The sequence below is a fragment of the Aotus nancymaae genome, unplaced genomic scaffold (assembly GCF_030222135.1).
Source record: "Aotus nancymaae isolate 86718 unplaced genomic scaffold, 86718_ANA_hifiasm-v0.15.2.pri h1tg000033l, whole genome shotgun sequence".
Lineage (NCBI taxonomy): Eukaryota > Metazoa > Chordata > Mammalia > Primates > Aotidae > Aotus > Aotus nancymaae.
The window spans coordinates 24793524-24820031 of NW_026988447.1; the positions used below are offsets into that span (position 1 = coordinate 24793524).

The window sequence follows — 26508 nt, forward strand, 5'->3', positions numbered from 1 at the left end:
ATAAGAATTACATCAACTCTACTACAGAAATGTTCTGTCCTTAATTTTATTTTTTTTTTTATTTATTTTTTTTTTTTTATTGCATTTTAGGTTTTGGGGTACATGTGAAAAACATGCAAGGTTGTTGCTTAGGTGCATACGTGGCAGTGTGATTTGCTGCCTTCCTCCCCTTCACCCATATCTGGCATTTCTCCCCATGCTATCCCTCCCCAATTCCCCACCCCCCCGCTGTCCCCCCCACTCCCCCACAACAGACCCCCATGTATAGTGCTCCCCTCCCTGTGTCCATGTGTTCTCCTTGTTCAACACCCGCCTATGAGTGAGAACATGTGGTGTTTGATTTTGTGTTCTTGTGTCAGTTTGCTGAGAATGATGGTTTCCAGGTTCATCCATGTCCCTACAAAGGACGCGAACTCCTCGTTTTTAATGGCTGCATAATATTCCATGGTGTATATGTGCCACATTTTTCCTGTCCAGTCTATCATCGATGGGCATTTGGGTTGGTTCCAGGTCTTTGCTATTGTAAACTGTGCTGCTATGAACATTCGTGTGCATGTGTCCTTATAGTAGAACGATTTATAATCCTTTGGATATATGCCCAGTAATGGGATTGCTGGGTCAAATGGAATTTCTATTTCTAGGTCCTTGAGGAATCGCCACACTGTTTTCCACAATGGTTGAACTAATTTACACTCCCACCAACAGTGTAAAAGTGTTCCTATTTCTCCACATCCTCTCCAGCATCTGTTGTCTCCAGATTTTTTAATGATTGCCATTCTAACTGGTGTGAGATGGTATCTCAATGTAGTTTTGATTTGCATTTCTCTAATGGCCAGTGATGATGAGCATTTTTTCATATGCTTGTTGGCCTCATGTATGTCTTCTTTTGTAAAGTATCTGTTCATGTCCTTCGCCCACTTTTGAATGGGCTTGTTTGTTTTTTTCTTGTAAATCTTTTTTAGCTCGTTGTAAATTCTGGATATCAGCCCTTTGTCAGATGGGTAGGCTGCAAAAATTTTTTCCCATTCTGTTGGTTGCCGATTCACTCTATTGACTGTTTCTTTTGCTGTGCAGAAGCTGTGGAGTTTGATTAGGTCCCATTTGTCTATTTTGGCTTTTGTTGCCAATGCTTTTGGTGTTTTGGTCATGAAGTCCTTGCCTACGCCTACGTCCTGAATGGTTTTGCCTAGGTTTCCTTCTAGTGTTTTTATGGTGTTAGGTCTTATGTTTAAGTCTTTAATCCATCTGGAGTCAATTTTAGTGTAAGGTGTCAGGAAGGGGTCCAGTTTCTGCTTTCTGCATATGGCTAGCCAGTTTTCCCAACACCACTTATTGAACAGGGAATCCTTTCCCCATTGCTTGTTTTTATCAGGTTTGTCAAAGATCAGCTGGTTGTAGATATGTTGTGTTGCCTCCGACGCCTCTGTTCTGTTCCATTGGTCTATATCTCTGTTTTGGTACCAGTACCATGCTGTTTTGATTACTGTAGCCTTGTAGTAGAGTTTGATGTCTGGTAGTGTGATGCCTCCTGCTTTGTTCTTTTTGCTTAGAATTGACTTGGCTATGCGGGCTCTCTTTTGGTTCCATATGAAGTTTAAGGTGGTTTTTTCCAGTTCTGTGAAGAAGGTCATTGGTAGCTTGATGGGGATAGCATTGAATCTGTATATTACTTTGGGCAGTATGGCCATTTTCACGATATTAATTCTTCCTAACCATGAACATGGTATGTTTCTCCATCTGTTTGTGTCCTCTCTTATTTCGTTGAGCAGTGATTTGTAGTTCTCCTTGAAGAGGTCCTTTACATTCCTTGTTAGTTGTATTCCTAGGTATTTTATTCTCTTTGTAGCAATTGTGAATGGCAGTTCGTTCTTGATTTGGCTCTCTTTAAGTCTGTTATTGGTGTATAGGAACGCTTGTGATTTTTGCACATTGATTTTGTATCCTGAGACTTTGCTGAAGTTGCTTATCAGTTTCAGGAGCTTTTGGGCTGAGATGAGGGGGTCTTCTAGATATACAATCATGTCATCTGCAAATAGAGACAATTTGACTTCCTCCTTTCCTAATTGAATACCCTTTATTTCTTTTTCTTGCCTGATTGCTCTGGCTAGAACTTCCAGTACTATATTGAATAGGAGTGGTGAGAGAGGGCATCCTTGTCTAGTGCCAGATTTCAAAGGGAATGCTTCCAGTTTTTGCCCGTTCAGTATGATATTGGCTGTCGGTTTGTCGTAAATAGCTTTTATTATTTTGAGATACGTTCCATCAATACCTAGTTTATTGAGGGTTTTTAGCATAAAGGGCTGTTGAATTTTGTCGAAGGCCTTCTCTGCATCAATTGAGATAATCATGTGGTTTTTGTCTTTGGTTCTGTTTATGTGGTGAATTACATTTATAGACTTGCGTATATTGAACCAGCCTTGCATCCCCGGGATGAATCCTACTTGATCATGGTGGATAAGCTTTTTGATGTGCTGTTGTAATCGGCTTGCCATTATTTTATTGAAGATTTTTGCATCTATGTTCATCATGGATATTGGCCTGTAGTTTTCTTTTCTTGTTGAGTCTCTGCCAGGTTTTGGTATTAGGATGATGTTGGTCTCATAAAATGATTTGGGAAGGATTCCCTCTTTTTGGATTATTTGGAATAGTTTCAGTATGAATGGTATCAGTTCCTCTTTGTATGTCTGGTAGAATTCGGCTGTGAACCCATCTGGACCTGGGCTTTTTTTGGGTGGTAGGCTCTTAATTGCTGCCTCGACTTCAGACTTTGTTATTGGTCTATTCAGGGTTTCGACTTCTTCCTGGTTTAGGCTTGGCAGGAGGCAGCTGTCCAGGAATTTATCCATTTCCTCCAGGTTTTCTAATTTATGTGCATAGAGTTGTTTGTAATAATCTCTGATGATGGTTTGAATTTCTGTGGAATCTGTGGTGATATCCCCTTTGTCATTTTTTATTGCATCTATTTGATTATTCTCTCTTTTCTTTTTTATTAGTCTGGCTAGTGGTCTGTCTATTTTGTTGATCTTTTCAAAAAACCAGCTCCTGGATTTATTGATTTTTTGAAGGGTTTTTCGTGTCTCTATCTCCTTCAATTCTGCTTTGATCTTAGTTATTTCTTTTCTTCTGCTAGGTTTTGAGTTTTTTTGATCTTGCTCCTCTAGCTCTTTCAATTTTGACGATAGGGTGTCAATTTTAGATCTCTCCTTTCTTCTCATGTGGGCACTTATTGCTATATATTTTCCTCTAGAGACTGCTTTAAATGTGTCCCAGAGATTCTGGTATGTGGTGTCTTCATTCTCGTTGGTTTCGAAGAACGTCTTTATTTCTGCCTTCATTTCATTGTTTATCCAGTCAACATTCAGGAGAAAGTTGTTCATTTTCCATGAGGCTGTGCGGTTCTGGGTTGGTTTCTGAATTCTGAGTTCTAACTTGATTGCACTGTGGTCTGAGAGACTGTTTGTTATGGTTTCCGTTCTTTTGCATTTGCTGAGGAGTGATTTACTTCCAATTATGTGGTCAATTTTAGAGTAGGTGTGATGTGGTGCTGAGAAGAATGTATATTCTGTGGATTTGGGGTGGAGAGTTCTGTAAATGTCTATTAGGTTTGCTTGTTCCAGGTCTGAGTTCAAGTCCTGGATATCCTTGTTAATTTTCTGTCTCGTTGATCTGTCTAATATTGACAATGGTGTGTTGAAGTCTCCCACTATTATTGTGTGGGAGTCTAAGTCTCTTTGTAAGTCTTTAAGAACTTGCCTTATGTATCTGGGTGCTCCTGTATTAGGTGCATATATATTTAGGATCGTTAGCTCTTCTTGCTGCATTGATCCTTTTACCATTATGTAATGTCCTTCTTTGTCTCTTTTGATCTTTGTTGCTTTAAAGTCTATTTTATCAGAGATGAGAATTGCAACTCCTGCTTTTTTTTGCTCTCCATTTGCTTGGTAAATCTTCCTCCATCCCTTTATTTTGAGCCTTTGTGTATCCTTGCATGTGAGATGGGTTTCCTGGATACAGCACACTGATGGGTTTTGGCTTTTTATCCAATTTGCCAGTCTGTGTCTTTTGATTGGGGCATTTAGTCCGTTTACATTTAGGGTTAATATTGTTATGTGTGAATTCAATCCTGTCATTTTGGTGCTAGGTGGCTGTTTTGCCCTTTGGTTGATGCAGCTTCTTCATTGTGTTGATGCTCTTTACCTTTTCGTGTGTTTTTGGAGTGGCTGGTACTGGTTGTTCTTTTCTATGTGTAGTGCCTCCTTCAGGAGCTCTTGTAGAGCTGGTCTGGTGGTGATGAACTCTCTGAGTTCTTGCTTGTTCACAAAGGATTTTATTTTTCCTTCACTTATGAAGCTTAGTTTGGCTGGATACGAAATTCTGGGTTGAAAGTTCTTTTCCTTAAGGATGTTGAATATCGGCCCCCACTCTCTTCTGGCCTGTAGGGTTTCTGCTGAGAGATCTGCAGTGAGTCTGATGGGCTTCCCTTTGTGGGTAACCCGACCTTTCTCTCTGGCTGCCCTTAGTATTTTCTCCTTCATTTCAACCCTGGTGAATCTGATGATTATGTGTCTTGGGGTTGCTCTTCTAGAGGAGTATCTTTGTGGTGTTCTCTGTATTTCCTGGACTTGAATCTCGGCCTGCCTTGTTAGGTTGGGGAAGTTTTCCTGGATAATATCCTGAAGAGTATTTTCCAGCTTGGATGCATTCTCTTCGTCACATTCAGGTACACCTATCAAACGTAGATTAGGTCTTTTCACATAGTCCCATATTTCTTGTTGACTTTGTTCATTCCTTTTTACCCTGTTTTCTCTAATCTTGCCTTCTCGTTTTATTTCATTGAGTTGATCTTCGACCTCTGATATCCTTTCTTCTGCTTGGTCAATTCGGCTGTTGAAACTTGTGCATGCTTCACGAAGTTCTCGTGTTGTGTTTTTCAGCTCCATCAATTCGCTCATATTCCTCTCTAAGTTGTCCATTCTTGTTAGCATTTCGTCAAGTCTTTTTTCAAGGTTCTTAGTTTCTTTGCATTGGGTTAGAACATGTTCTTTTAGCTCACGGAAGTTTCTTATTATCCACTTTCTGAAAGCTGATTCTGTCATTTCATCGCACTCATTCTCCATCCAGTCTTGTTCCCTTGCTGGTGAGGAGTTGTGATCCCTTGTAGGAGGAGAAGTGTTCTGGTTTTGGGTGTTTTCATTCTTTTTGCGCTGGTTTCTTCCCATCTTTGTGGATTTATCCACCTGTTGACTTTGTAGTTGTTGTCTTTCTGATTTTGGTAATTTTAAGTCTGCTGTGGCAGAACTCATAAACCCCCTGCTCTTCCCCCCAGGTGTTCTGTCCCAGGGAGTTACGGTTTTTGATGTTCCCCTGTGCGGTTGCTGTTTTCCCTGCCCACAAGGTGGCAGCCTAGTCACACTCAGGTTGCAGAGGCTTCGCTAAGCTGCTGTGGGCTCCACCCAGCTTCCGTGTGAACTTCTGGGTGTAGTTAGAACTGCTTCCGATATGTTGGCCCGCCCCTGTAGTGACGGAGTCTCTGTAGTGGCGGATTGCCTTGGTAGAGAACAGCAGGGTGCCTATGGAGAACGCCCCTCCTCCACAGAGCTGGACCGTCCCGGTTTCAGTTGTGTTTCAGGTCTTCTTGCTGGGTAAGAGGGGACACCGTCTCATCTGATCTGCCTCCGGAGCCGCTGCGTTGGCTAAAGCCGCGGCTCTGAGATTCGTGGCGCTGGCCTGGCTCCCCGTTTCAGCTCCCCTTGCTGGCTTATAGGGGACTCAGACTCTCTCACTTTGTACAGTGAGCCGTTGCCTCAGGGTGCCGGCCCAGCGGCTGCGCCGTTCAAGCCAGCAGCGCCAGCGGCGCTGGCGACCCGTGTGGCTTCTCTGCGTGTGAATCTCCTGGTCTGTGGGCAGTAAAAATCAGTCTGGAAATACGGCGTCCACTCACCCTCTGTGCTTTCTCTCGGAGCTGCATTCCCGAGTTCCTCCTAAGCGGCCATCTTGGATCTCTCCCCAGTACTTTGTCTCTGTCCTTAATTTTAAATAGTCACAGGAAATTAGGGTAACCACTGAGAATAGTATGTGTTCAGTGAGTGTTTGTTTAGTGAATGAATAAAGATTAGGATAATATAAGTCAGGTCAGTTTAATCATTTTTTAACATTTTTATAAATTACAAGCTTTTGTTTGCCCTCTGAGACCACAATTAACAATCAATGTTTAGTCTTATTTTTGGTGTGATCACAAAAATACCTCTATTTTAGAAGTAGACATCTAGAATGTTAATGCAGACCAGCTTTTTTGAGCATCCAGTATATGCTCATGGTTGCTGCAGCCAATGGAAAATATAAGCATGACTAAGGCATTAAAGGTTGTTTGTAGTATAAATTTGTTTGTTTGTTTGTTTAGTAAATCAGACTTTGGAAAATAAATCAGATCCAAAACTGCCTAGCATAAGACTAGGCAAATTATTTAATCATATGCATAATAAGTTTTGTTATGTATAAAGTTGGGGAAATAAGATTTATCTTACAGGATTATTTTGAAAATTAAATGAGATTCTGAAAATAGAGTACCTACTAAAGTAATGGTACAGGGAAGCACCGAATAAATGCTGGGTGTTGTCATGATTGTTCATTCATTTAGTAACTTTTATTATGCTCTTACTATATTGTAGCCATCATCATTATTAACATTGTTATTATTTACTAAATATAATTCTTATCCACAAATAACATATCCAGTAAAGAATATGAATCTTAAAACAATTGTAACAATTTTATGACCATATTCATTATTTTATTTGAATATAGAAACTATCATAAAGAATTAAATAAATCTTCCAGGTAAACACAAAGCAATGTGAAAGTATAGATAAAAATTATTATTCTGACTGGAATATTCAGAAAGACTTCAAAAAGAAGGTGGTAATTGAGTTTGATTGCAAAAGAGCAGTGGAATTTCAGTGACAAAGAAATGAGAGGGAGGTTAGGATGGAAAAATACCCAAGTCAGAGAACACAAGAACCAAGTTGTAAAGACTTCAACAAATACGGAACTGCTGTTTTAACTGGACAACAGGCAATCATGCTATAAATGAGGAGTACCTCCCGTGTGCTAAGCATGGAAGATACACTCTTGAAAATGACTACAATCATTTTTACTTCTTTTCTTTCTTTTTTTTTTTTTGGCAGGGGTGGGGGGCATGGAGTTTCGCTTTTATTGCCCAGGTTAGAGTGTGATGGGGTGATCTCGGCTCACTGCAACTTCCGCCTCTCCGGTTCAAGCAATTCTCCTGCCTCAGCTTCCCCAGTAGCTGGGATTACAGGTGCCTGCAACCCCACCCAGCTAATTTTTTGTAGTTTTAGTAGAGAGAGGGTTTCACCATGTGAAACCTGAGGCCTGGTCTTGAACTCCTGGCCTCAAGTGATCCAGATTACAATAATTTTCACTTCCATAGTGCTTATAATACACTGGATGATGTGACCAAGGAAAAATTGGACCCAGATCATAGATGACTTGAATATGGCCTTGAAATGTTTGAATGATCTCCTATGAATGTTTATAAGGAGGACTTAAGTACTGAAGGCTGTACTGGCCTTCAGAGTGATGGACTGGCCACCCATATAAAAGTGAGCTACTGCATTGTAGTTGCAGAGAGGCTAACATTGAGAGGCAGTAGTCATCCTGACAAAAATGAGGAAGATGAGCACTAAGATAAAGATAAGTAACATGAACAAAAGGAATTAATATTTTGTAACAGAGTTGTTAGGATTGGTGAGATACAATGAGGGAAGGAAAGGAATTGAACATGATCTTGAGGGCTCTACTCTGGGAGGCTTAAAGGAATGTGTTGTCTGTATTTGTCACAGGGAACCAGGAAGAGCCAGTTAGGGTCAAGAGTTAGAACATGTTAAGCTTAATAGGTTTTGACACTCAGCGGTGTCTATAAAGCAGTTAGGAATTGGTTTATTTTGTTTGGAAGAGGTCAGAACTAGCCAAGAGATTTCATAGTCCTTGGTAAAAATATGGTGTGATATCCCTAAAAGGGATGAGTTTGTAAATAGAATGAAAAGAAAATGTTAGCACTTACAGAACAGCTTATTCATAACTTTAGGAGTCATACTATAGATGGTTCTATAGAAATTCTCCATTTAGATTTAACAATAAACAAACAGCTGTTTGTTATGAGGGCAGGAGACTATTCAAATGATGTGCCCCTTCTCCTTTACCTGCTATTTCAAAATGTTTTGGTTTCTTCATATATACCTAGAATCTTCACGAGCAGTGAGGTGGATGAATAGAGATTCTTTCTGTTCCCAGAAAGTAGCTTTGGAGGATGCTGAAATTATGGACGAATTGAACGACACTGCAAAGATTCACCGTAAAGCTGAGACAGCTAAAATGTCAGGGGCTGCCACTTGCATAGGCCTCTTAGAAGGCACTACAAGGAACCATAAACATGTTTGTGGTCAAGTGTTTTTGCAAATGTTAGTTATTTAAACTTTCATCAATTCACACTTCTGTCTCTATTCAGATTTCACCTCCCCTTTCCCTCACTTCTTATTGGGTAGTTCTGAACAGGCTACAGGCAATGTTTTTTGGGGAAGTTGAAGTAAGAATACATTTAATTTAGGCTTAGTGGAACACATGTCTACATTTTTTTAAAAAAGCAGCTTTATTGAAGTAAAATTGACCTATGGAAACCTGCATATATATTTACAACTTGATGAATTTGGATTTAGGCATACCCCCATGAAATTATCACCACAATTAAGGTAACAGACAAATCCATCACCTCAAAAAGGTTGTTCTGTGGCCTTTTTGTTGTTGATGATGTTGTTTTAAGAACACTTAACGTGAGATAAACCCTCTTAATACATAAAGTGTACAACACAGTGTTATTAACTATAGGCACTATGTTGTACAGCTTGTCTCTGGAGCTTATTTTGCATAACTAAAACTTTATTCCCATTGAATAACAACTTTGCATTCCCTGACAGCCACCATTATACTCTCTGCTTCTATGAGGTTGACTATTTTGAGTACCTCATGTAAATGGAGTGTCTGTCGTGGAACTGGCTTATTTCACTTAGCATATTGTTCTCTAGGCTCATTCATTTTGTTGCAGATGGCAGAGTTTCCATCTTTTTTAAGGCTGAGTAATATTTTTAGTCTCTCTGTGTATTGTTGGTCACCCAGTTTTTGGCAGAAATGCAGCATATTTTGTTGCCTTGTCATGATAATATGTCTTTTTGCATTTAAATTAACATAGGAACTGATTTCACTCAGAAGACTGAGCCCCAGTATCATTTTCCTTTTCAGACTCAAAAGTTTATTTTTATAGAGAAATAAACAAAAGCTAATACATCACCTTTCTTTGTTTAATTGGTGGGATTGTTTCTTATACAGAAAATAATCGTAGATAACATTTACTAAATGCTTATCACTTTTAGCTACTTTCAACTACAATTTATAGTGAGAAAACCAAGACATAGAGAAGTTAAATAATTTTTTCAGTGCTAAACAACTTGTAAGTGGCAGATCTGGAATCCAAAGCCAGTGACCCAGGCTCCCATCATTAACTTAAACCATCTCTGTCACTGAGTTAGAAGCCAGAAGTCCCTGAGTGTAAAATCCTTGGGGTTTTAGACAAACAGTTAACTTCTAATGATCCTCAGGCTTTTTATCAGATAAATGGATGAAGCAGTTAACTTCTAATGATCCTCAGGATTATCACAGATAAACGAAGGTGGACTAAAACATAACGTTGGTAACTTTGGGGTGATCTCATGACCCTTTGAGAAAGCTGTGATCCCTTTCTATGACATAGAATAGATGTAATTATATAATTAACAAACATCCTTGGATACCCTGAAACCAGTGTCTTAGCCCTAGGTTAAAATCCCCTAGACTAGAAAATATTTAAATTTCTTACAAATCTAATATTCTGCTACCTTAAGAAGAGCTGACTTCTAGTTTATTACTGACTTTTTAAAGAGGACAAGAGATTACCATTACAGTGACCTATTGAATGATTTTCATTATATGCCTTATTGGCAGGTTGGTTTCTGTTGTATTCTTTCCTGTAACTTTGCATTTTCTGAATGCTGCTGATATCTTTCACTTGAAGAATTTTTTATTAGAAGAAAATTGTTAGATGCATCTGGATTAAACTACTCTGAAGAGGTTATGGTGTTTACCTGAAGCTATAAAATAATTTATGTTTCCCTAGTAAATGAGATCTGAAGAACAACCCAAGTGTCAATAGCAAAATCAATTTGAAAAGGATCTACTATGAAATTAGGTTTCTCAAATAAAATGTAGTTTAACAAGAGAGCATTCACTGTCTTCCTTCTTATGGGGATACTTTGCATTAGAATGTAAAAATGATGGCATGTTTTGAAGCCGTAAACAATACGTATCAAACTTCATGGCTTTCAAGATCAAAGGATTAAGTTTCAATTTAAATGTATGGATTTTTTTGTTAAAAAAACAAAGTATCTTACTAGAAAACAGAACAAGAAACATTTTGTGTATTCTTTCTATGTCACCTAAGGAAATTGCAAAAGCATCCATTTGAAATTGTATAAGATTTAGTATACACTATCAGGAAAGTACTCTGTATAGATTTTTAAAAATGTATTAGTATTATTCTGCCCTTGAGTCAAAATGCTTAATAAGTTGTTTTTTTTTTTTTTCTATGTAAAATTTGGTTGAAAGATTGTTCATTATTGTTGAATTTCAACATGATTGCAAATTAAATGATGCAAAACTCAATAAAGTAAAATACACAAAAGAGCAATTAACATGTTATCTCAGTAAGTATGTAGAATAATGAGAGAACACACTGTTCTACACTGTAGCATATAATTAAGATATAGTCATAAATCAGGAAAATATTATATCTTGTTTAGGTGCACAGGTGGCTTTTAGAAAGATTGATTAGCTCCTCTTTCCCCCTTGAGATGTGAGTTCATAGTTATTCCTGCAAAATTAAACAGAATATTTTCTCATACTTCCTACAGTAGGTATGCTTCAATGCAAACAGCATGATGGAGATAAATGTTTGCAAAGTGTTCATCTCCTTGTCTGTTTCTATTCCAGATGCTCTCTACGATGTCATCACTGTGGGAGCCCCAGCTGCCCATTTTCAGGGATTTAAGAATGGTGGTCTGCGGAAACTACTCCATAGATTTGAAACAGAAAGAAGAAAGTAAGTAAAGACGTGAGGAAAGCACAGATTCCATTAATAGTATCTTCCCTTTGGGGAAGTCTATATACAAGGTTAGAATAAGAAGATTGGTCCATCACAATATACAGTTCTTAACATCTCTAACCCATTTGATACCATAAAGTTGTTAAATATCTCAAAACTACCAGAGAAGACGTTAGAGTAAACAAATTGCCTAAGTATGTTGCTTGTTAAGTAGCATTGTGATGGCAGAAAATTTTCCCAGAAGCCACACTACTAAGGGGTGATACTCTAGTGTCAACTCTTGCTTGCTCAAAGGAAGTGTTCAGAGATTTAGCTAGAAATACAGTCTAACTTAACTGTGGAGCCAAAGATACTGAATGGAGAATATGACTCCTGATTTATGATTTTTAGCCTACTAGTAATTTCCATGGTGGCCTGAGGCACATTTAATTGTGCCACTTGAAAAAGACACATCCATAAAAAAATCTATGTTCTGTTCCTTAGGGAAAAGGCATGACCCAAAAACCAGAGTATTATCACTATTATTTATAATTTTAACATACTGTTTTTCCAGTTTTTGTTTTTAGATGCTATTAAATGTTGCCTTATAAAGGTTTTGCAGCAGTAGTTTATTGTTCTCCTCCATGTCTCATCCAATTAAGCTTACTTATCCTATAATATTCTCTGGCTATGACCACGCCCATGTGAAACATACAGTGCCTTGTTCAGGCCTGAAGAATAACTACTTTCCTCTTCAAATAGTTCCTCTTCTTAAGTTAAGAACTCCCTTCCACCCCCCCTTTTTTTTTACTTTTAGGTTCTAAGGGTACATGTGCAGGTTTTTTTTTTTTTTTTTTTTTAATTTATTTTCCAGGATAAATCGCATGTCACAGGGGTTTGGTGTACAGGTTATTTTGCCACCCAGGTAATAAGTATAGTACCTAAGAGGTAGTTTTTCAGTCCTCACCCTCCTCCCACCCTCCACCCTTTCACCCTTAAGTAGGCCCTGGTGTTTGTTGAAGAATCCAAATTTTGAAAGTTAGGGGAAAATAGTCGTTCTTTAGTCGTGGTTGATTAAGTAATAGTATTAGAAAATCTATTTGAGTGGCAAAACTGGAAATTATTTTAAAGTTTTATCACATGTATCAAATATAAATGTGTTTTTTGGTGCCCAGGTGTTTAGGGAGAAAGCATGTAAAGAAGGTTAGAATTGAATAATTGACTTATGATATAAATATATAAACTACCAATATATGTATATTTTTCTTTTTTCATTTTAAGGAATTGACTTTGGTACAATATTAACTCAGTTACAGTTCTTATTCTGATTTTTCAAGTTTTTTATTTATTTTTGTTTGTTTGATTTTTGATGGGGGAGGGTTTATAGTTTTATAAAATTATACCACATGCATAGATTAGAGTAACTGTCACTATTATGAACATCATATAGAACTATTTCATCACCACAAAAAACTCCCTCAGTTTACCCATTAATACACCCTTCTCACAAATATTATTGCAGTGGGGAGTGGAAGTCAAAGTTTCAACATGGGCTCTGTAAAGGAGGGGCATCTCCTAATAACTTTATGGGAGTTAGAAGTTAATTCAAGCCATAGGCCCCGTGGGGAAGTGTTGCCTTCTCTACTGAAGTGGGGGTATGAGTGGAAGACAGGGTTTTGCCCATGGAATCTGAGTGGGGATGGAGGGTGTTTCTTACTGATTCCCTACTGTACCATTCTCCTAGTGGGGGAGGGGCATGGCATTTTTGTGATATTCACTCCCAGAACAGGTTAATATGGCTGGGCCACCCTGTTCCAGGTTCTTTGGCTTTTCCTGGGTGCTATTTTTTTTATCAGTGCTTTGGTGCATTAAGGAATTCTTTGACACCCAGTTTGGGACATTATAGGAGGCAAGAAAAATCCTGTGAAGTGCACTGCCATATCATTCCTTAAGTCCTGAGGACCCTAACCAATATACCTTCTTTAGTCTACATTTAAGAGTCTTTTGATAGTTGACATACATGTTTTGTCTAGAGTGTTCCATTGTGATTAACAGGGGAAGTAAAATAGATTTCATTTAGTCCATCTTGTTTGGAACTATGTCTCAGCCTTGAGAGTTGACTTATTTCATTTTCTCAATTAAATTTTAAAGTATATAACCAAATTAGAAGACTGAAAACTGCCCACAGCACAGTTGGAATCCAGTTGTGCATATAAAGCATTAGTATGTGAAATATGGAACCTAACCCTATAATTTTATAAAATATATTTCTGTCAAAGACAACTGTTCAGTTCTATGTTGACTCTAAATAATATTTCTTAAGTTTTAAATATTTGCATAAATATTTGAATCCTTTACTTTTCTTCATTTTTCACTGGGCTGTTACATATCTACACACACACACACACACACACACACAGATCTTGGGTTAATTTTAACATAAAAGTAAAAGTGGGTTCAATGTTTGCAAACACTGATTACTCTAAATTTTTCATTTGTATTCTATATCCCATTGCTTTATTGATAAAATACAATGAAGATTTTAAAAGAAATAAAAAAGAACTTTCTGTGGATCTTAAAATAACTCTTTATAGGGCAGTGGTATGGGACAAATACAGCTTGCTGAGGCAATATACTGGTGAGCATGGTTATCAGCCTACCCATTAAATTAAGAGCTGCCCTGAGCAGAGGCTTAATGACTACAGAGTCATGGCACCATGCCAGTACTTTTTCTACAGGCTGTTTCAGCAACAAATATTGCATTTGTCAGTCAACAGCAACGTATTGAAGTAAAAATGACTATATGAAACAAGTAATTTGGGCTTTAGGTTAAAGTAAACTATTACCTTTTGCAGGACATGAAATCACAAATGAGGAAATTTTTCTTTGCCTCATCTTTGATTTGATGTCACCTCCCACAAAACAACAACAACAACAACAACAACAACACAGAGAGCCAAGTCTTCTAGGCCAGTTTTTTTGGGAGCTACCACAGTCATTGTACTATTTAACCTCTGTTTATTTTTTTCTCAGCTAAGCTAATACAATACTGTCATCTGAGAAAAGACATAATTTATGTTTATGTCACTTGGTGATCTCTTTTGTGATGAATACATTGGCCACAGAATGAATTTAGTGTAAGATAATATTGCTTATAGTGTTTATATAAAGTAATTCAGGTCATACAACCATATTTATTAAAAGTTACAATTAGGGAGATTGAACTTTTAAAGCACAGTATCTGCGTACCTTATTCTTGTGCTTAGAAACTTTGAGGAGTCCATGCTTGTTCACTGGGCATTCAGAGCATCCATGATTTCATCCCCCAGTGTCTACCCTTATCACCCATTTCTCCTATTGTTGTTTCTAAAATGCTATATAAACTATTTCCTAAATGGGCTTCATGTATTTCTACCTTTTCCTTTTTCCTCATTCTGTTTCCTTTTACAGGAAATTATTCTAGTCTCCTCATTTTCTACTATTTTTCATTTATTTCTGTGAAAACCATTTACACAATTCTATTCAAAATTCTACGCATGGTTCATGTGAAGATTTCACCCTTATAATTAGGCTTTCCTGATTTCTCAAGTTGATTTGACTCTCCTCTCTAATACTTTATTTTTACTTCTCATACAGCCTTACTAGGCCACAGTAATGTATTAGGTTTTTTCTTGTGTGATGTTTCCGTGACACACTGTGCTTTCCTTGAATAAGAGATGGAGCACCTTGTATATGTAAGTATTCTATAGATCCAATACAACAGGCATTGGAATTCACATACAAATCGGATACAGTTGCTGACTTAAAAGTGTGAAAACTAGAGTGGGCGAAAAAGCTTCACAAATAATCATAATGCAATGAGATTAATAATATGGAGAGCACAGTTACCAACCTTGGCTGCACACTAGAATCACCTTTGGAGCTTTAAAAACTTTTATTTATAACAGGATATCACCCCAGACAAATTAAGTCAAAGCCTTTGGTAACGGGCCCCGGGCATTGATACATTTTTAAAGCTTCCCAGGTGAGCCTAATGTGTAGCCAGGATTGAGAACTACTGATATAGCTGTAAGTGAATAGTGCTATCGGAAGACAGACAAAAGGTTTGGAGAATAAAAACAGAAACAGCTACACAGATGAGTTGAACTTGAAAAACTATATAGAACTTCCATTGGTATGTATCAGGCAGAAAGGAAATATAAGTAAGAGAATATTTATTGAGGTAAAGTATTAAAACTCACTTACTCAGAATTTTTGTTTAGAGAATCCCAAACTCATTAGAGAGTTGCAAAACGGAACCGAATGTGAGAGTTAAGCTATAAGAATTTTGATCTTGGACAATCTGGGGTTGAGTAACATACAGACACATAAAATTGAACACATCATAGAGGATTTCATACTGAAAACTTGATATCTTTCTAAGATAACCAAAGCTCTAATTACACATTTTTTAATAAACCCAAATCAGGATGTTTGTAACATACATTATCCTGTAATATCAAACATCTACTTGTACCTAGTGTCCATTGATTTACTTCGATACTATGTGAAAGTTTGCGAATTTCTCCCTCAAAACATGAATCAAGTTTTTACTTTTAGTATTGTTTAAAAGACAAAAATTTATTACTACAATATATATTTTGCTTTCTTTAAAATGTTTTCTTTCTTTTTTTTTTTTTTGAGATAGAGTCTTGCTATGTTGCCCAGACTGGAATGCAGTGGCACCATCTCTGTTCGCTGCAACCTCCACTTCCTGGGTTCAAGTGATATTCCTGCCTCAGGCTCCCAGGTAGCTGGGCATGCATATCACCATGCCCAACTAATTTTTATTTTTATTTTTTTGCCAAGACAGGGTTTCAACATGTTGCTTAGGCTGGTCTTGAACTCCTGGGCTCAAGGGATCCTCACACCTTGGCCTTCCAAAGTGCTGGGATTACAGGCATGAACCGCCACACCCACATACCCAGCCCTTTGGAACATTTCTTACTTTATTTTTTGAGATGGAGTTTTCCTCTTATTGCCTAGGTTGGAGTGCAATGGTGCGATCTCGGCTCACTGCAACTTCTGCCTCCTAGGTTCAAAGGATTCTCCTGTTTCAGCCTCCCAAGTAGCTGGGACTACAGGTGCATGACACCATGCCCAGCTAACTTTGTATTTTTAGTAGAGATGGGGTTTCACAGTGTTGGCCAGGCTGGTCACGGAACATCAGATTCAGACAGAACTTTCACTAAGTAGGATCATGACTTAAAAGCCTAACTTTCATTAACACCAAAAAGTAACTCATTAAAACCAAGAGCCTTTGTTAAAATGAAAAAAAAAAAAAAAAAAAAAAAAAAAAAAAAAAAAAAACACGCCTTTGAAAGACATGTTAGCTTCTAGAGAATTTTAATTTGTTACTATCTATCTATTTATTTGGAACAACAGAACTAATGCCCTGCAAGGGGTCCTAATTTAAATGCCTGTCTTGAGTGCTTACCCTAGTTACACACCCACCTTCCCTGAATATGCTCCAGATGCTCACAATGAACATTTGCTTCCCCCAGATTTCAATCAAAAAAGAAAAAGCAATCACGTTGAAAAGTCTTAAGAAAAATAAACTAGAATTGTACTGATAAGAATGTGGCAGGCTGTACTTGATCCCGCAACAACTACAGCCTGTGCTGGAATTTGGGGACTTTTTTTTTTAGACGGAGTGTTGCTCTGTCACTGGGTCCTGCTCTGTAGCCTAGGCTGGAGTGCAGTGGCACCATCTCAGCTCACTGCAGCCTCCGCCTCCCGGGTTCAAACAATCCTTCTGCCTCAGCCTCCTGAGTAGCTGGGACTACAGGCGAGTGCCACCATGCCCAGCTAAATTTTTTTTGTATTTTTAGTAGAGATGGACTTTCACCGTATTGGCCAGGCTGGTCTGGAACTCCTGACCTTGTGATATGCCCACCTCAGCCTTCCAAAGAGCTGGGATTACAAATGTGAGCCATGGCACCCGGCCTTGGGGCATTTTTTAAAGAAAAGTAAAACAAGCTCTGTTCCTGCTGCTAACAAAATATCTTAACTAGGTAATTTATAAACAACTGAAACTTATTGCCCTTAGTTCTAGAGACTGGGAAGTCCTAAATCAAGACACCAGCAGATTCAGTGTCTGATAAGAGCCCGTTCCTCATAGATGGCACCTTCTAACTGTACCCTCACCTGGTAAAGGGCAAAGCCGCTCTCCGGGGCCTGCCATTACAAGGACAGAACCCTCTTGACCTCGTCGCCTTCCAAAGGCTCCATCTGCTAATATCATCACCTTCCTGATTAGGTTTCAACATATGTATGTTGGGGAACACAAACATTCAGACCACAGCTAGCAACAAACAGAGTTAAAGCATTCTTACTCCCTATAAGATCAATGGTTACAAAGTCACAGGGCAAAAAACTCTGGAACTGAGAAGTTTTCTTACTACTGTACAGAGAAATAAAGGTAGATATTTTCTCATTCTCTATTATAAATAGAAGGGTTTTTGCATAAAAAGGGGAAAATCATATCAGAGAAATAAGTTGTCCATAACCTGTAACATAGCAGGCATCCAATAAAGCAGCAATGGGAGAACTGGACGCAGAACTTTATACTGTTACCTTTGAAATGTATTTTTCTGATAGAATTATTAACCACTACTTAATTTGGGAGATATAAAACATACATTTACATTTCTTTGCCTTCTCTAGTAACTTATGAGCAGATTAATCAGTAGTTACAAAAGCATTTGTTTTAATTACCTTTACTTCCATGCTTAAGAATAAAAATTTTTATTTCTTTTTATGAAAGAGAATGAGTGATTGAATACGAAAGCAATATAATTGTATCCACTATTTGACTGGGGATGGTAATTCTTTTTCTCCCTACTTGGAGTGTTTTTTTTTTTTTTTTTTTTTTTTTTCTATTTTTAGCATGATTCCTAGATTCCTCTTAGACTTGGACTTGTCAGTCATAGTGCAATTCAGTCTTAGATCTTAACTATGCTTAGTATTTTGCATAAACTCATAAGTCATGCCATATATAAAGTAGAAATATTTTTATCCTTCATTGATATATATTTTAATAAATAATTTCATTGGTCATTTTCCAGTTTTGTAAAGAAATATGCTTATTGGAAAACAAAAAAAATCAAAATAAAGAGTTTAAAAGCATACTTGTAATATTCCTCCTTAACAACAATTACTGGTAGCATACTGGGTGCTCTCTTCCAGTCTTTTTTTCCACATGTAATCTACATCTTCATATATTTTTCTATTAAAAGTTGAAAACTGCAAAACTGTCTTAAACGACTAATTTTTAAGTTACATAATACATATAACGTAGGCCAGGCATGATGGCTCATGCCTGTAATCCTAGGACTTTGGGAGGCTGAGGCCAGTGGTTTGCTTGAACTCAGGAGTTCAAGATCAGCCTGAGCAATGTGGCAAAACCCTGTCTCTAAAAAAAATACAAAAATTAGTCAGACTTGGTGGCACATGCCTTTAGTTCCAGCTACTTGGGAAACTGAAGTGGAAGGATCACTTAAGCCTGCAAGTCAGAGGTTGCAGTGAGCCGAGATCACACCCACCTTGGTGACAGAGGAAGAACCTGTCTCAAAAAAAAAAAAATTATATATATGTGTGTGTGTGTATGTAGTATACAAATATATGTATATTTATGTATATGGATAGATACATACGTACTATATATATACACACACACACAGGTAATATGAATATAATACTTTTCATTTATAAAACAACTTAAATCTTTGTATTTGTTTGGAAGTCATGCCAATACTCTACATTTAAAAATATCAGTCTCATAGGCTATAGCTAAAATATATCTCCCATTCACTTTCAAATATACCTTATTTTTTCCTGTTCGGAAAGAACATTTTCTATCACAAATTTTTCTTTTAAAAATTATGGTAAAATTACATGGGCACTGTGGAAATAAGAATAATTTAAATGCCCCTGTCAGTTCCTTTTTTTCTTTTGAACTAACTGTGTTCAGTAGCTGACAATACATCATTTTGAAGGAGATGGTAATTAAAGTTTTTGTTTTGATTATAATTTGATTCCTTGGTAGTATTTTTTTTTTTTTTTCCTCCTGTGAGTTAGTTCCTTGTTGGCTATTCTCAGCTCTTAACTCTGTTCATGTTTTGGCAAATACAGGCTAGGTCTGCCAAAACTGTTCACCAGGTTTCTCTTCCCTACGTGGACTTCTCTATATACAACTCCTTGTATATAACACCAAATCTTCATAGAAAGAGAGCAGAGTGCCTTTAATTCAGTAGTCATGCTGAGGCTTGAACGTACTATACAAAGTAAACAATGAGTCCTGCTAAGCTTTGAACTAAATGTGGCCCAAGTGAATGGAAGTATTTTTGCTCAATTTCACATGATTCTGAGTGAATTTGTAATGCAGTTTTTCTTCCTTCTTTATTTTCATTTAGCTGTATGCAAAAAAAAAAAAAAAAATTGCTTATAGCCCACAAATTCAAAGAATAAAGAGGCTCGTATAGTTGAAAGCCTACCTATTCTAGTCCTTTTCTTTAAAATAAACCAATCTGGGCAGTTTAATGTATTTTGCTGCAAGATTTCATCTTGGAATGTCAAATTAAGTTTTAGCGGTGATTCTCTTAGTCCACAAACTCAAATCTTGAGAATGTAATGTTCTTGACTTTTCTGTAACTCTGTTTAATTGTTCTGTTCTTCATTCTGGGACAAGCAGAAACTTTCATCTCAGACAATTCATAGACTCTGTTCCCAGAGTGGGTTTGAATTCTGATCCTCACATACTGTCTTTATGATATTAGTTGGATTACCATACCTTTCTGTACCTTAGTTTCCTCATCTGTAAAGTGGAAATCATATTGCTTACCCAAGAGGGTTTTTATTAAAATTTGATGAGTTTATATATACTAAGCATTTATAACTGTGCCTGGCACATGATGAGGTCTTCATTGATATTAGCTATTATTTATGTAAATATAAATAAAGGATACATTTCTACAAAAAATGTTTTGTCAGTTTCTCAAGTTGATGCATGTAGATCTTATTCTTTCTGAGTGCTGAGTAGAATTTTATTGATTGGATTTGTCATAATTATCTAACCCAAACACTGTTGATTGTCATTTAGATTGTTTCTAAGTTTTTGATTACAACCACTTGCATTTGTAAGATATATCCTTATTCATATATCTTTGCAAATTTATGGGTGTTTCTTCTAGATAAATTCCTACACTTAACTAAGTATAACTACACTTAACTTAGTTAAGAGGACTTCTTTCTTAACTAAGAAACTAAGACTTCTTAGTTAAGAGGTAGTTAAATTTTAGAAATAATACCACTAAAAAGTTGTATTAATATGCATAAGATGCCTAATTTGTCATTCGGTCTTGAGTGCTGAGCTTCGGATATTATTTGCATATGAAGTAAAGGTATGACTGATGAGGTCTATATATATGTACGTTTATAACCATCTAGCAGATGGCTCCACTTCACTGGTATCTCCCATATACCTCAAGATTGAGATATTGAATCGGTTTGCATCCCTTTGGCCCTCAAATTTACTTCTTTTGGGGTTATTTTTCTTTTTAAAAGTTTTTGAAATTATACTTTAAGTTCTGGGATACGTGTGCAGAACATACAGGTTTGTTACATAGGTATACACTTGCCATGGAGGTTGGCTGCACCCATCAACCTATCACCTACATTAGGTATTTCTCCTAGTGCTATCCCTCCCACAGCCCTCCACCCCACAACAGGCCTCAGTGTGTGATGTTCCCCTCCCTGTGTCTACATGTTCTCATTGTTCAACTCCCACTTATAAGTGAGAACATGCAGTGTTTGGTTTTCTGTTCTTGTGTTATTTGCTGACAATGATGGTTTCCGGCTTCATCCATGTCCCTGCAAAGGACATGAACTCATCCTTTTTTATGACTGCATAGTATTCCATGGTATATATGTGCCACATTTTCTTTATCCAGTCTATCTTTGATGGACATTTGGCTTGGTTCCAAGTCTTTGCTATGGTAAACAGTGCCACAATAAACATATATGTGCATGTGTCTTTATTGTAGAATGATTTATAATCCTTTGGGTATATACCCAGTAATTGGATTAGTGGGTCATATAGTATTTCCAGTTCTAGATCCTGGGTTATTTTTCTTAATAAAGAGATATGACCATCCACCTCACTATTGAGTGTAGCACCCGAAAATCCTTGACAACTTTTTTTCCCTTGCTTTCACTTAAAATTAATTTATCTTCTTATATATCTGGAAGTCATTCATTTTAATAATGAAATATGGGTTAAGATAATTCTATCCCATAGAACCACTGTCTTTTAAATATTCTACTGCCAAATCTCTTAATTACTGTCCTTCCTTCCAGACTGGCTCTCATCCAGTCAGTTATCCTTATCTTGGTTGGAATTCCATTTCTAAAAGGAAAATATTTATTCTTGTGATTTCATAATTTTAACATTTCTTAGCTGTCTCTTGCTTGCAGGAGAAAAACTAAGGTATGATAATATATATTTGTGATCTGGCCCTGGTTTCTTCTCCAGCTTCATCTCACACCATGACACCATCATCTTTCCCTCCTCACTTGCCCTCCATAGTGAATCAGAGTGAACTTTCTCACCACCACAGATCTTAGCTTAAAATCATTTCTGCCTGGAAGCTTTCTTCTGACTCCTTGTCTAAGCCAAGTCTGCTTTAACCCTCCAGTGTACAAAATCCCTCTAGACTATATGTGCTCTGAGAGTATGTAATGTGTCTGTCCAGTTTACCACAAAATGTGTCTGTCCAGTTTACCACAAAATCTGTTTGTCCAGTTAACAAACACTTAACAAGTTAGTATCCAGGAACTAACTTGTTAAGTGTTTGTTGAATGAATATATATATGGGGGAATGCACGAATGACATAAAAGGGTTGCCTGCTATAGAAGTAAAGGGAAGAACCAGTGACTTTGCCTGAAGACCTCAGTACAACTGAACTAGGTAGTGGACATAGAGACGTTTTGTAGAATTGAGAAACAGAAACAAAAACAAAGGGGCGCTTGTAGAAAATATCTTACAGGCTTTGAAAACAACTATTTGGCAGGTATTATAACATTAGTGTTTCCTTGCACCTCACTAGCAAGGGAAAATATACTTTCACATCTTCTGAAAGAAGGAAGACAATTTATACAAAAATGGCTAACTTAAAAATCTGATTCAATATCAGTAATGCAGTAGTGACTTTAACATTTGCAAGTTGGTGATATTCTTCCAATAACCTGTCCAAAGGCTTGTGAGGCAAAGAATGATCTTATATTTAGGCAAGAGGCATTGTGTATAGTGTGACAGTTCAGAATTTTAAAAAATTAAATATTTATTTTAAAGAAAATGACTTTAATTATAAATGACAAAACGTGTTTGCTAAACTATCCCCAAATTTTTAATGATATGAAATTTGGTGAAGAGAGTAGTCTGAAAATGACAAAATACCTAACCAGTCTTATTGTGGGATTTCAGAAAGCCACTGAACATTCTCACTCTTGATTTTTCTCATCTTCACTGTAGCTGTGGCTACATGTGTATACCTAGAGATATATCAGAAAAAAAACAAGATTAGGGTTTAAAAGTTAAAACGTTAAGTCTAATATGAAAATTACTGAAAAAATACATTTTTTTACTGTTTACTTTTAAAACAGAGATACCTAGGGATGTATCAGAAAAAAATTCAACAAGAATATTAGGTTTTAAAAGTTAAAATGTTAAGTCTAATATGAAGATTATTGTAAAAATACCTTTTTTTCTGTTTACTTTTAAAACTAAGTATAAAAAGATGATATGATTTGAGGATTTATTTTCTGTAAATTCGAAGTACATTTCTCCTTTGCCTTAAACTGAAACATTTTAAACCATGACATAGTATGTTATCTCAGCAGTATTCACTGAATCCAAGGAGGAACTTTTGAATGTGTTAGACAACAGGCTATTTCCAGAATTTTTTTTTTTTTTTTTTTTTTTTTTTGAGACAGAGTCTCACTCTGTCACCCAGGCTGGAGTGTCTGATCTTGGCTCTCTGCAACCTCTGCCTTCCAGATTCAAGCAATTCTCTCTCGGCCTCCTGAGTAGCTGGGACTACAGGTGCACACCACCATGTCTGGCTAATTTTTGTATTTTTAGTAGAGACAGGGTTTCACCATATTGGCCAGGATGGTCTCGAACTCTTGACCTTGTTATCCACCTGCCTCAGCCTCCCAAGAATTCCAGAATATTTTTAAAAGTGCCTGTTGTTCTAGAAATATAATATCCATCATTGCAAAGGCAGTATACAGCAGAAAAGAAAGTCATCTACAAATAAATTGCTAGAAAACTAAAAATAAAAAATACTGTATCTTTTGGAGCTTTAAAACTAACTGTAGAGCATCTCATCTTTTTGCAAGATTACAAACTTTAAAAAATGTACATATAGAATTTATGTCATGGAAAAATCAAACAATTGGCTTGTGTGACATGAGATAAATACATTATTGCAAAATCTTTATTAGAGTGGACCTTGCCTGAATGATTTCAATGTCCTCTTCCTTGTGATGAGGCATACATTAATAATTGATTATTGTGGTAACCGCATTAGAGAAGGAGGAAGGACAGGTTTATAATGCTAGCACAGATGGAGAGAAGATAAATTGCAGAGGTACTTAGGGGCAAGTTGGGGGTTGTGTGTGTGTTAGGAGTGGAGGTAAGAACCCAGAGGTATCCAAGAAGACTCCCACATACATCTGGGGAGTGATAGTGCCATTCACTGCACCTTGGCCTATAACCTCCAGCATTATAAAGCAGCCACTAGAGTGTATGTGAATCTGAAAGGATGTTAGGCTGGGCAGGAAACAGGGACCAAATCTTAAACAAGCATTTGCTATATCAGCTCCTGGCAATTCACCCTGTACACTACGGATACTGCAGTTGGTAGGGTTTCAGCTGAAGATGGGCATGATCATAGTATGTGGAGTGATAGTGTAAAGAGATCAGAAGAATGGCAAACAATTAGACTATTATAATAGTGGCATGAGGGAAAACAGGTAACTGAGGAGTTGAAGATTTTAAGAAAATACCTAACAGAATTTAAATCTAGTCGGATGAGGGCTTGAGGGAGACTGGGCAGGGTTAAAAGACTCTTAGGTTTCTGGTTTGTATAACCTGGTAAATGCCAATATGGCTGAGAAAGGGGATACAAAAAAATAAGCCATTCATTTCTATTGCTTAATTAATAAGGTCAGTTGTTTATACTTCATTAAAGAGACATTTTGAGAAATAAGAAAATAATCTTGTTGAGTCTGTGCTTTTTTTTACATTAAGAATCTTTTAAATCATAGAACCAACAGAGGATCCCAGACCATGAATTCTCCTACTTATTTTATTAGTGAGAATATTGAGGACCAAAGATTGAGTCACCAATGCAGCTGATGACAGAACCAGCGCTAGAAAATGAGACTTCTGTCCTTAGTCTCAAGTTCTTCCATACTCATTTACCCTCCGCAATCAAAAGACGTCCAGTACAAACATCCTCTTAACAAATGTGCAATGCTACCTTAGGAAGGGATTCTGCTATCCACGAGAGAGAAATAAAATATAGTTGGTCCACTCAATTCCTTATAGGTCTTTAAAAGAATATAATTTTAGAATAAATTATTTGTGCTATCAAAAAACATATGAATTGATATATGGTGATTTTCACTCAGAGTCAGTTACTATGTTAATCTGCCAGGATTTTTCTGTCCCTAGTAGTCATTAAAAATATTTCTAAAGCTCTAGCCATATCAGTTTTCTATCTACAGGCCTCTCAAATACTCAAATACACCTTAGGAATACCACTTTTTAAGGAATATGGCCACAATAAAAATAAAGGAAGTAAATTTTTCAGAGATGTTCATAGATTATTATTCATGATAGTAAAATATTATAAGCACTTTGAATGAATGAATAAACAAACTATTCTGCATCACTAAAGTTGAATATTATGTAGTTATTTCAATTGTTATGTGGATTATAAGGTTTATAGAGCTATATATAAAAAATATACCTGAAAGAAAGTATGACATGTATATAGAACACATCAGTCTAAACATATCAGTAAATGTGTTAGAAACGTTAATAAGTTTACTTAGAGTGGCACAGATAAATACAGTCATTTCTTTTTCGGTACTTGTTTTGTCTTTCCTCCTTTTCTTTTTTTTTAGTTGTAAAATAAGAGAAATGTTTTCATAAAATCCTTTTGCAACTTCTTCCAGCAAATACAGAAACTAGGTAAAAAAAAAATATATTCTCCAACCTCAGAGTACCTAGAATGGTTGGATGCAGTGTGACATCCTGTTACATTCCTCTCAGGAATGTAAGGAGCTGTCATGCACAATGGTTAGTAAGCCCTGAAACTACAGCTGTCCTCAGGATATTCATAGACACTAAGCATCTAGAGCTTTAGGTTTGCAAGCTCTTGTGGGAAGAAGATTCAGACAAAATAGTTTTTTTTTCTTTTTCTTCTTCTGCACTACCGGCCCTGCATGTAGTAGGCTGGCATCCTCACACATAATCCACTAATTATCTTGTTCACTAAGTACCTCCGATGTTTTGCTTTCCTTAATTCATTGACTGTGTGGTAGTTACTAAATATTTGTTGAAAATAATTTACTGTGAGACAATTCTCAAATTCTTTCTTTAGTCTAATCTGTGTTATAAAATAGAATTATACATCTCTAATGAACTTTGTTTTAATTAGGAGATAACTTCTTTATATTTTATTTTAATATTTATAAACTATACTTATTAAATTAAAGATGCTTCCCATAGTAGTTATAGCACTTTAATTTTTCCAAATTTAAAATGGGTTAATACTATGTTTAAGAGATAGTAAAATATAGTTAGGAGTTCAAAGTGTATAACAATGGAGACCTGGGTTTGAACCTGGTTTTACCATCTATGCTAGTTTGTGTGATACAGGTCAAGTTACTTAACCTACTCAGGCTTCAATTTAATTCCTAAAAAACTAACATTTAGGCTCATAGCATATATGTACCCAATAATATTAGCTATTAAAGTGATAAAGGAGGATATTTAAATTATTAGCATAAATTACACAGTATAAAATATTGGCTTTATTGGGGACTCTCTTAAAGTATTGTCACGCTTAACATGGAAAAAAATAAAATGACTTATATACATACGTTCTGTTTTTTTGTATTCTTATCCTAGAATCATAATCATTAGCCTATAATATTATATGCTGGAAAGATTTGATTTTTCTAAAATTTATTATAGTATAGTTTGTCT

At 36.6% G+C, this 26508-nt stretch overlaps 1 protein-coding gene across 6 annotated transcripts in view; it reads left to right on the top strand.

Moving 5' to 3' along the window:
* Nucleotides 1–26508, top strand: part of INPP4B (inositol polyphosphate-4-phosphatase type II B) — an 851576-nt gene that overhangs the window by 658363 nt on the left and 166705 nt on the right. For 5 of the 6 annotated variants that reach the window (XM_064383845.1, XM_021666733.2, XM_064383848.1 and 2 more), the window contains one exon: nucleotides 11098–11206. In XM_064383845.1, coding sequence (XP_064239915.1) covers nucleotides 11098–11206 — 109 coding nt within the window. Of the gene's footprint in view, nucleotides 1–7184; nucleotides 7319–11097; nucleotides 11207–26508 lie in introns of all 6 variants that reach the window. The other variant, XM_064383847.1, reaches the window with a different exon arrangement.